The sequence below is a fragment of the Carassius gibelio genome, chromosome A18 (genome assembly GCF_023724105.1).
Source record: "Carassius gibelio isolate Cgi1373 ecotype wild population from Czech Republic chromosome A18, carGib1.2-hapl.c, whole genome shotgun sequence".
Classification (NCBI taxonomy): Eukaryota; Metazoa; Chordata; class Actinopteri; order Cypriniformes; family Cyprinidae; genus Carassius; species Carassius gibelio.
In genome coordinates, this window is record NC_068388.1 from 18,878,547 (window position 1) to 18,891,075 (window position 12,529).

At 36.7% G+C, this 12,529-nt stretch overlaps 1 protein-coding gene across 2 annotated transcripts in view; it reads left to right on the plus strand.

The window, feature by feature from the left end:
- LOC127933977 (unconventional myosin-Va) overlaps positions 1–12,529 on the plus strand; it is an 82,208-nt gene that overhangs the window by 18,507 nt on the left and 51,172 nt on the right. For both annotated transcript variants that reach the window (XM_052531105.1, XM_052531106.1), the window contains exons 2-6: positions 3,994–4,104; positions 5,284–5,455; positions 5,546–5,690; positions 7,300–7,456; positions 8,598–8,741. In XM_052531105.1, the coding sequence (XP_052387065.1) occupies positions 3,994–4,104; positions 5,284–5,455; positions 5,546–5,690; positions 7,300–7,456; positions 8,598–8,741 (729 nt within the window). The remainder of the gene's footprint in view (positions 1–3,993; positions 4,105–5,283; positions 5,456–5,545; positions 5,691–7,299; positions 7,457–8,597; positions 8,742–12,529) is intronic.

Below are 12,529 nucleotides of genomic sequence, written 5' to 3' on the forward strand. Positions count from 1 at the left end.
ATCACCCTCTCTGATCCTGATAAGGTTATAGGCACTTCTCAAATCTAATTTGGTGTAGATCTTGGCCTCCCTGAGTTGTTCCAGTGCTGCAGGAACTAGTGGCAGTGGATAACGGAACTTGACCGTAACATTGTTCAAACCTCTATAATCAATGCAGGGGCGTTGACCTCCATCCTTTTTCTCCACGAAGAAGAATCCTGCTGCAGCTGGTGAAGTGGATGGACGGATAAACCCAGAGCTGAGAGCTTCCTCAATATATGCGTCCATCGCTTGACTCTCCGGAAGAGACAGTGGATAGATCTTACTTTTGGGTGGCATGACATTAGGTAATAGATCTATGGCGCAGTCCCAATGACGATGAGGTGGTAGTTGAGTGGCCTTGGTTTTACTGAAGACTTCCTGAAGATCCTGATAGGAGGATGGAATGGTGACAGGCTTACATTCTGGACTCTTGACACTGGTGGTGAGACAAGGCTTAGACAGGACATTATTCAGACATGTGGAAAAACAGAATTGTGACCAACGTTTTATCTCACCACTCTGCCAGGAGATGGCTGGGTCATGGACAGATAACCAGGGGTATCCAAGGATGATTTCATGGCATGGTGAGTCGATGACATAGAATGTAATAGTCTCCTGGTGAAATAGGCCTATCTGCATCTTCAAAGGTTGTGTTTGTTGGGTGATACCGCTTCCAATGGGTTTATTGTTCACTGCTTTTACCTCAATAGGTGGGTCACATGGTAGGACGGGGATGTGGTATGTATAACATATATAGACCGACCTACCGACCCTTTAAAAAAAACAAATACTGTTACTGCAAACCAAAATATTTTTAAGGATGGCCTAAATTACCTGAGTTTGTGTGTCACTTAACAGTGTTCAGCAGCAGCATCTACTAATAGCGAAACTGTAAATTTAACTGCTTCAAGAACAGTGACTTTACAACCTTGTTACTGAGAAATGTCATGTAGGTTTTCAGTTGCAAAACATTTTTTTGTGATAAAGTCATAAGGCAGCACTGACAAGTCTCTCTGCGTGTGTATGTTTCTGTGTGCACGCAAGTGTGTATCTGTTTTGAACTGAACTGTATGTATACTTAAAGTGTGCTTTTGGTCGATAATAAAATGTAATTGCTTGGGAAAACATGGTAACATTTTGTCATTTTTTTCATATTGTTTTTGGTTATATTTATTTGGGTCTTTGTGGCTTTTGGTTCTTTTGCTGTTGTAGGCTATAAGGACCTTTCTAATGAGTAATATGGAACTGTAATGTGGTCAAGACCAGCCTGGAATTACTTTAGCCTTTTTCCTGATTTTCATATTTTAGAATGTTTGTCAATCCAGATTTATACATTCAGCAGCCCCTTATTATATAATAATGCCGAGACACAATTGGTCATTCAGTGTCATTAAACAATAATTTTACTACTACTAATGTTAATATAAAAGATGCTAAATTTGGAGAAACTTGAAGGTGATACTAAAAGATGAACTAAAGATGTCCTAGGACACAACATGCAGTCATAATGTACTGTATAATAATATAATGTGCTGAACTTATTCTTAGCCTCTAATTCAATCACTGGTGAGTGAAGTCTACTAATGTATTGGCCAGTGGCTAACAGCAGACAATATTTTGTCACGAATGTGAAATTTAGTTATGTATGCACAAGATTTACTCACAGTGTAGAGAGTTGGTATAATTATTACAAGGTCCTAACTGGACAAATTCTATAAAATCTCTGCATATTACTGTTTGATATTTCTAATAATTTTCCAAAATAATCATTTAATGGATAGATATAAAACTGCAAAAAAATGCTTATAAAAGAATGCATGACATGAATGTAGCATAACCCCACCCCGATAACTTTATGACAAGCTGATCAAGCGTGAGTGGGTCGAGTGCTGTCGTTATGGAAATAGTATGGAAGTCTGTTTGTTTTGTCCCAGTTATACTGATGTGTCAACATCTCTGCAAAATAATTTCTTAATCAGTGTGCCGGCAAACAAGGAAATGAAGGCATGATTAAAAGAGGCAGACAGAGAGGAACACACGTACACTTTACAGATAAAAATAGATTTTGACTGTTTGTTTTTAAATGGATTGGATAAACCCAAACTCTGCCTGTAACTCCTATGCTCATTCATACCTGACCACCATCACCCCATGAGGGGAAACGATCACCATGCTGATGCCCAAATGACTGATTTATTGTGCATTATCATGTGCTTCTCTACTGTTTACTAAAGGGTTCATGCAGACATATAAATGGTGTATGTTTTCATATGGAACAGATGCTTTCCAGATGAAGCACTCTTTAATATATCTTTAATATATCTAATATATCTAAGTCCTTCAGGCTTATTTGAAAACTATCTGTTATGTGTGTTGGAGCAGGGTTGGAAAAAAAAACTATATCTATGATTCTCAAAGATTCGTTCAAGCAGTTCCCTGATTCTCCAACACTGAACAGATAGGTGGACATCCATAGACTGGTCGACAAAGAACTCCAATTAATGGGTTTGATCTAAAGGACCTTAAATACCCTGTCAAATGACATTTCAAAGGGTTAAATAACCAGTAGCCTTAGGATCACATCATAACCAAAGAATTGTACATGCATAATGACCCATGAATCTGTTAAGCCATTAATATCTTTATTTCTGGAATATGTGTATCTGCTCATAGTTATTTTAGCCACCCCAAAGTAATTTCATCGTCAGAAGATTTTTTTATTTCACCTACACCAGTGCATTGTGATGTATTATCAAATTGTCAATTAGTGTCTTTTAATATATTTTAATTCAGTTTCTATATATTGTAATTTCTGTTTGAATACCATTAACTGATTAGCCTTATAACTTGTACTTTATGCAGATTTATTGCTTGTTATTTTGAACCTAGAGGACTTTTAGAGGATATTAGTATCTGTAGTATTGGTATAGTAGCAACCTAATGCTGTACCTGTGCAGTCAGACTGCTGCTGTCAAAAATGTTTATGTGTATTTGTGAGCATATGACATATTTGAGTGCTTGTGGCTACGCATATGCCCTCAAATTCATTCTTGAATTCCCACTGGTGATGTAATAAAGTAAACACATTTGATTTGTGAACATAAAGATGCAGGATGAGTGCACCATATTGGACAATATAAATTAAGGATGTTTTACTCTTTTTTGCTGTGGTATTGTGAAATTTCACTGGTATTGGTACCTTTGACTTTAATATGACTTAATGTTAAAAATCCATGAGTTTTCTGAGGTGGAGAGTGCCAGTGTTTCTCTGTGAGCCTCATACATGAATTAGTTATAATGGTGGTGTGGAAAGCTGGGCTATATCCCATCTGGCCCATGTGACTAACTCTGACGTAATCAGTGCTGACACAGTCAGGCAGCATTCAGAAATGCTTAAAACACACACAGAGTGAAAAATGGACCACACTGACTCTGTTGAATATGTTGGAGCAAGTTGACGGAATTGATTACTATAGCTCATCCATGCTGCTTTATTCTCTACATATTTTTGTGTTATCTCTCAAAAGTTTTCCCTAAGTTTTTCTCTTTTAAATAAATATTTTGTGTGTGTGTGTGTGTGTGCTCTTGTTTTTGTGACATATCATGACACAGGTATTAAAAGGAGAGGGTGAATTATGAGGACATAACCCATGTCCCCATTTTTTCAAAACGCTTATAAATCATACAAAATGAGTTTTTTTGAGAAAGTAAAAATGCAGAAAAGTTCCCTGTGAGGGTTAGGGTTAGGTGTAGGGTTGGTGTAGGGCCATAGAATATACAGTTTGTACATTATAAAAACCATTACGCCTATGGGATGTCCCCTCTTTTCACAAAAACAAACGTGTGTGTGTGTGTGTGTGTGTGTCAAATTTCCATATGATGAATTACAATGACTCAAATCTGTGTTAAATAGAAATATTCAAAGAACACTGTGTGAGCGAGTGATATTAACTGATAATTATGTCTTTACAGTTTGCACGGGTCTGGATCCCTGATGTAGAAGAAGTGTGGAAGTCAGCAGAGCTCACCAAGGACTACAGACAAGGAGATGGATTGCTGCAGCTACAATTGGAGGATGGAAAGGTCAGCGTGTGTGTAATAGTGTAATGAGTGTTTATAAGCCTCATCAGACTCTTTTCATTAGCATTGCTCACGGTATAGATTTACTGGAGCACTTTAATTTTATTGGGATTGGTCCAAGGGATTTATCCTACAGTCTTTGTGTTAGCAGTCCAGATCATTAACCATTAGCTTAAATGTACCACTGTCAGTCAAACTGAGTATTATCGACAGTCATTTCACCATGTTACAGTAAATGCTTTAATAGACCCCTCAGCAGTCAAGCATACGTAATTTGTAAATGACCCACATGGAATTACAAGAACAACATTAAAACGTTATACTTGTTTATATGAGACTTGTGTAGAAAGATATTACAACAACTATTTTAAATCAAGGTTCAGATTGTACCAAAAAGGGGTATAAAACACACCTGATGTTACTGTATGTCAGTAATAATGCAAAAGATTCCCCCATGTTGGATAAGTAGTTCCACTTCATAAATGTACAGCTATCTGATGAATGAATGAATGAATGAATGAATGAACTTTATGCATAATTAATGGGTAAATAAATATTTTGATTATATTTTTCACGAAATCTAAACCTATCTTAACAATTACTGTTAAGGTTGTATATAATCATTTGATATTTAATTGCTGTTGAGGGAAGATGTGGCTTAAAGTGATAAATTTTGACACAATGGTCCATTTTACCTGTCGAAGAAAAAAAAACTGCCTAATAATTATGCACAATCATGCACAAAACACCTTTGAATATTCCTTCTGATCAGAAAGAATCTTTAAATCTCACATTAGTGATCTCTGTAGGGGGTAACGACAAGTAAAAGAAGTGGTGGTAGTATTTTTATGATAGTAGTATTTAGATTTTTATGAGAAATAGGAATTAATTTGTGTTTTTAAAAGAATGTCAATCACATTGGTCCAGATTTATTTGATTTAGATATTTCAGTGTAAAACAAAAGGACATGATTTGTGGATTTCTGACACCGAGATAATTTCATAGCACAGAAGTCCATTGGTTCTCCTGCGGGCTTGGGACCGATTCAGGTTTGAATATGCTGAAGTGTGATTGAGTCAGTTTTTCAGTCTTTTCCTCGCAGAAACCCATCGTCTGACTTCAGAAGATGTATAATCATACATATAATTTTTCAAAATTCTTTTCTTGTATTGTTCTATTCAGGAACTTGAGTACAAATTGGACCCCAAGACAAAAAACTTACCATACCTCCGTAACCCAGATATCCTGGTGGGAGAAAATGACCTGACTGCTCTCAGTTATCTTCATGAGCCCGCCGTGTTACACAATCTGAAAGTGCGCTTCATTGATTCCAAACTCATCTACACGTACTGCGGTAAACAAACACATATACACACACACACACACTAAAGACACAATGTATCTATGAATTATTGAGCACAGTGTTTTTTATCGTTTGACCCAGGTATTGTTCTAGTCGCTATAAACCCATATGAGACGTTGCCCATCTATGGAACTGACATCATTAACGCGTACAGTGGGCAGAATATGGGTGACATGGACCCTCACATCTTCGCAGTGGCAGAAGAGGCTTACAAACAGATGGCCAGGTGGGGTTGAGCAAGCTGAAGTTGGTGAAATTTATAAGATGTTAAGATTTAGTGTGAATGACATCACACCTGTTTGTTCTTCGATTTGGTTTAGATTACCATATTTTCCGGACTATAAGTCGCACTTTTTTTCATAGTGTGGCTGGTCCTGTGACTTATAGTCAGGTGCGACTTATTTATCAAAATTAATTTGACATGAACCAAGAGAAATGAATCAAGAGAAAACATTACCTTCTCCAGCCACGAGAGGGCGCTCTATGCTGCTCATTGCTCCTGTAGTCTACCACTGAGCAGTATAGAGATGGTAATGTTTTCTCTTGGTGCTTGGTTCTAAATAAATGCAACTTATAGTCCAGTGCGACTTATATGTTTTTTTTCCTCATCGTGACGTATTTTTGGACTGATGCGACTTATACTTATACTTATACTTATAGTCCCGAAAAATACGGTATGTCAGGGTCTTAGTAACACATTACCTTCCAATAATAATTACCTGCTTAGGTACAGTTACAGTGCTTAACTAATTTATTAGATCACCACCACCACCCAATGTAAGATCTGTCGCAAACTAGTATTATTGGTGATTACCGAGATCATTTGTTTATGTAATGGTTAATCCACCAGTATTTCAGTTTTCTCTTTATTATGACAGGTGATCTACATTTACATCTATACATTTAGCAGATGTGTTTATCCAAAGTGTCTTACAGTGCATTCAGGCTATAAATTAATATCATTATTTTTTTTTTTACTAGCATTTGTGTTCCCTGGGAATTGAACCCACAACCTTTTGCACTGCTAACGCAATGCTCTACCTCTGGGCCACAGGAAATTCATGGGTTACAACAATAATTATATTAAAGCATTACAAACACTACTGCGACTAAAGAGCTTACACTTACTGGTGAATTAACTATTACAGAAACATAAAAACTTAATGTGCTAAACACCAATACTGTTAGTTTAGGGGCAGCCGTGGCAAAATCCTTACATTGGGTGGTGGTGGTCTAATAAATTTGTTAAGCACTGTATGTACAATGGAACTGAGCTTGCATTGCATTAGCCTACACATTCACGTTTGTACAGAGTATGTCTCTGGTTTTACTGTCAGTTGGTGAGCGTGTGAGTATGAGCTATACAGCTCAATCGAAAGAGAAGGTTTGTAGGTCAGGACGTTGCTCACTGCAGCCCATCCTAAAATAGACCCCGCCACGGTAATGTTTCTTTCACTCATTTTCTTGGGACACTCACTTCTTTTCAATGCAGCTGCAATGGTTTACACAGCTGGACCTGTCTATCAGAAATTTTCATTGATCAATGGATGCCTGTATTGCAGCAAATGCTACAGTTTTGGTGGAACATCATTTCCTCAAAGCCTTGTGCTTTTCCTCTACAGTCCTGGCTGTACGCCTCCATAAAACCCTAGTTAACCACCTAAAAACTACCCAGAATACCCTAGGAACCAGCCACAACACCTAGCAACTCCCTTACAACCATCCAGAAACCATACTAACCCCCAGCAATGCCCTAGTATTGCGTAGAAACAACTTAAAAGCAGAACTTATTTTTTCCCCCTTGGATTTATCTTGAATTTTTTCACATCATTCAGGGATGAGAGGAATCAGTCCATCATTGTGAGTGGAGAATCTGGAGCAGGGAAAACTGTTTCAGCCAAATATGCCATGCGTTACTTTGCAACAGTCAGCGGCTCTGCCAGCGAAGCAAATGTGGAAGAAAAGGTTCTGGCATCCAACCCTATCATGGAGGTGAGTTTTTCCTGCATTATTAGATGAGTGTGCCATTCTGGACTCAGAACTGAGACTTAGGCTGTTTGTTTTCATGAGGGGCTTTAATAATACAGACATTCATATCTCAGAAAGCCAAACCCCTTGGGCTGAGAGACTAAAAGCTCACTGGCTAAACATGAGCGTCTTGTTCAGAGCGTTATATCTGCCCTTCATTGCTTGGTCTTCTCCTCCCCAGGGCTCATTTCCCTTGAAACAGCACAGAGAGTGTGTTTGTGTGTGTTTGAGTGCTCGCATGTGTATAAATGTAAGTTTAGTGTCACCATGAATGCTCGTATGACCTTCTCTGCTGTCCTCCACTCATATTTTAATTCAGCATACTTAAAAACATCACAATCAATGTTTCAGAACCTAGATACCTCATACGTTATTGTTAATGCATAACAGGAACTCCAGATGTTTTTATAAATTTAGGATATTTCATTTTATGATGTGTTTAATATGATTTATTTAAATATGATGGTTTCATTATATATAGCTGATTGTACATTTGGTTATTTTAACAATTATTATTGGCTACTTTAGTCGAACATTTAACAAAAAAACAAACAACCATTAAATATTACGGTAGATCAAATTCTTTTCAGTCAGATTTTCATGTGAGAAATGCTTTCATATTTTGGAAAGTGCTGTGGTAGATGATAAGAAAATATAACCAAATGCACTTTTATACTGTTGTTCAGAGCAACAATCTGAAAGAGATCTGTTCAGAGTCAAGTTAGGCTATAGTCCATACCTAGGTACAAACAGATGAAACCCAGAGTGAAAACCACCTTAAAAAACACAAATGATCTGAGCTTGTTTAGCCAGGTTTAATGAATTTGTGTCGTATAAGGATGCTGTTCATTCTGATAGTGTTCCTCAGCAGGTTTCTGCTCTGTGGGGGAGACAGGATCAACTTCCTGACCTGCTGTAGAGACCCAGAGATGCAACACTGTGTCGTTTCCCACACACATGATCTTCCTGTCCCTGTGTTTTTTTTAAAGCAATAACCTCTCTGTATGCTCCTTAAACTTTTAACCCTGTACTCTTCTAACAAAAGCAATAAAGAAACCCATAGGTCAGTCCACTCAAGCTGATGTTTTTCTCCTCTCATTTCTAGTCTATCGGTAATGCCAAGACCACCAGGAATGACAATAGCAGTCGATTTGGGAAATACATTGAGATAGGCTTTGATAAGAAGTTTCACATTATCGGTGCGAACATGAGGACATATCTCTTGGAGAAATCGCGTGTTGTATTTCAGGTAAGATACAAGCATGCATGACATATCAAGCCCATTTTCCACTATACCTTTTGCTACTATACCTTTAAAACTTGACTTATGTCAGGATTGTCTACCCTTTTTGATGAAATTAGTAATTGTGCTTTTGGCATAAAATACTATTGATATATAAATTTGGGTGGTTATATGTTAATGTATTGTGGTTGCAGTGCCGTGACAATTTCTCTGTCTTTTTAATAGACTGAATTTGAATGAATGGTAGAGTATATTGACATAGTGTATCAAACCCTTTTTCATTTCAAAAGAGCAATGCAAATAATGAATGTTTAAAAATCAGTCCAGAAAATGGTGGTGGGAAGACCATGGAAATCCATGTGCCTTTCAGATGGAAATTTGATTTGACATCATTAATGAATAGTTATGAGACATGTATGCGAATGGCATGTGCTAGTGACTGGGTATTGACAAATTTCACGATTCGATTTAGATTCAAATCTAGATTCATTTGGATATGTCTATCAGACACAGAAGAAATATTTTCATCAATAAACATGACAACCGATTCTTTTATACAAGACAAATTAACTTATTTGATAACAAGTAACTGAATGATTTGTCGAATAGCTAAGCATTACGTCTAACCCAACATTGAAGAAACAGCTTTTCTGAGGTAAATCTAAAAATGTATCGTTTATAAACCATTTTATTGACTTCTAAAGCTTCTCAGAAGAAGAAAAACCCCCTTAATTCCAGCTGTTTCTCACACCATGGGCCAAATGAGATGTGTATGTAGGGCTGATCAGTTTAGGGGCAATAATAGAGGTGTCAATATAGTTATAACCAATATAACTGTCACGATCATCAGCTGGAGTGCCCCTGAACTCCTATAGAGGGCACTCCACTCAGGACTCTGGCATCTTCTATTTTCATTCCCAACTCCATTTCCCATAATCCCGTTCTTAGGGCTAATCGTAACCAGGTGTTCCCCATTACCACTCCCCTATATAAACTGTGTTTGGACTCTCAATCATTGCGAAGTCTTGTTTAGCGCCATCTAGTATTTCCGAGCGTTTTCCCTGTGTTTGTTCTTTCCGTGTCAGATTTTGGATTGTGTATATCGCCTTTGAATCTCTGCCGCCTGCCTCGACCTCTGCTTGTTACTGTTTCTGATTTTGGATATCCCCTGACATACTTGACGCTGTTCTCCGATCTCTGCCTGTATAACCATTCTCTTATTAAATATACTGCAAATGGATCCGAACGTCTCTGACTCATTGTTACAATAACCAATAATAGAGGTGCAACCCTTGCTAAAAATCTTAAACTATATCTTTTAGATTTTGGCAAGCGAGGGGCCTAAAACTGTGGCAGTATCTAAAATGGTTTAATGGTTGAAACACTGATTGATCAGTTATAAGATATGTTACATTTCATTAAGTTGTAGCTTACCTTTCTACATTCTGGTGGTCATTCATGTTTATTTTGTGCTATAACTTGTAGTAAAATGGAAAAAAATAATGGTTCATTTACTTTCTGTGCTGCCGCTTGAACTGAGGTGGCTTCGGTGATCTGTCTGTGGTATTTATTGTTCGGAGGCGTTTATTGCTTGAGTTTTGTTATGAAATCGACAATTATTGCAATTTTTTGGGATGGAAGTCATGATCAATTTCAGTTTTTCAAAATCTGAATTGATTAAAATTGAAAAAACAATCCTGCAGTATGAATTCTGACTGGAAATTGAAACTGCTTTGAGGAATGGCATAAGACAGTGTACACACACATGAGCAGCCAGCCTGCCGCACCCTCTGAAGCACACCACACTTCCCGCTTATGTCAGCTCTAAATTTAGCTCCTCTCAGAACCCTCAGGGATTTAATTCACAGGCCTATTTTCATTCCTTGAAGGCTCCTGTGTCCTTCTACACTTCCCAGACTGCATGTTGAGCTATCAACTAATATTATTCTGGCTTCTTGGATACCTTTTTATGGTATCTAAGTCCTTCACAGGGGAAACAACATTCAGAATGCACTTTGATAAGTTCAGAAAAAAGCTCAGGAAGATTCTAGATGAAGTAGAAAAAAATGTTTATATTTAAATATATCTCATCCAATAGTGAAAAATATTGAGTTAAATCAAATATGAAATGAATGAATATCAAGTTTTAATTACAGACACTATTTAAATGTTTATATTTCAACAATTAATTAATATATTATTAATAATCACTGATATAAAATGAACTAATGTGCATTTTAATATATAATACAGTTTTTTAGTGTTGATTATTAAATATATTTGATTCATTAATTGTTTACTGAATACATTTTATTTTAACTTTATTTTTCTCTAAACTTTAACTTTAGTTTTCTAAATAAAACTTTATTTTCTGCTAAATAAAACGTTAATTTTGGTTTAGGTGTTCAGTAAAAAGTTTTTGGTGCATCACTATCAAATAGTGCACTATGTAAGGGTATAAGAAGTGATTTTAGACGCTGACACATTTTTAGGCTCTTCGTGTTGTTAGTCAGGGTTCCACCTCTATTATAGGTTATATTGGTTATATCTATTATTGGCACTTGGCGTAAAACAGGGGCGTAAAACTGCTTGGGGCGTATATCTACTGGCTCAGTAGCTCTTCTGATTGGCTGAAATTCTGTAATCTCTAAACAGCCCCGCCCACTACCTCTACAGATGCACAAATCACTTTTGAACCAAATATCTCGGTGCAAAAGGGAGAGCGCAAAACTTGTCGCTTGAAAGCGAAAAAACAGTGTTTGAGCTTCATCGCAGCAGATTCAAGAAGCTGTAGTTATGTACTTTGTGTTTGTGTTAGAAAAATATACAAGACATTCTGAGAAAATATTCTACAAGTGTGCAACTCTCATTTGATGAATTCACGTACTGATTTGCGGATGTTCAACATTTCTCCACGACTGCACATTTCTTGATGCGGGTGTGTAAATGCGTTTTGCACCACATTCACTGCAGCAATTGTTTCAAAAATGTGAGCGTACGAGTTTCTAAATGTGTGATTTGTAGAATAGGATTTGTGCACCTGCAATGAAGAATTTGAGAAGGTGTAACTGTTGTGTTGTGTTTGTGGGAGAGAAAAAAAGGCTACAGGTTTGCAACTCTTAAAACATTTCACTCTGTGACTTCAAATTTTCTGATACACATGTGTGGCTTTTCTCTACAACTACAAATCGCACTGCCACAGGTGCTCAGTTAATTTGAATCAAAAATACCTTCATACAAGAGCTTGTAACACTCCAAAGAGAAAGGAAATCATATGACCCCTTTAATACAAAAATGTAAAAGACTTTGGTGTTATTGGGTTGTAATACATGGCAGTATTTGATGAGGACTTGCTTATCAAATTGAGGTACCCATTTGAGAAATTTCATATTTTCAAATTCAATGAAAAAGTACATTACACATAATCATTGTTTTCATTATTGATAAGTCCCTTCAGAGTAATTGGGGACATCCCTAGTAAAAATAATATGTGTTACATGTAGCTAAATTTACTGTATATTATAACCCTTAAGATTTTAAACAAACCAATTCATTAAACATTTTACCTTTGTGTATTGTGTATTGTGGAAAAAATGGAAATACTAAATACTAAAAAAAAAAAAAAAAGCAGTTAGGAATATATTATTTTTTAACAATATTCGGTAACTGTAAAATCAATTATAGCATGAAACTTTGTAGGCTGTTCAGAATTTCTGTCCAATCCGATGTCCTTCCAACCTAATTCTGTCCATTTATCATATATAACTCAAAATAGAATATGATGCTGGATGGTT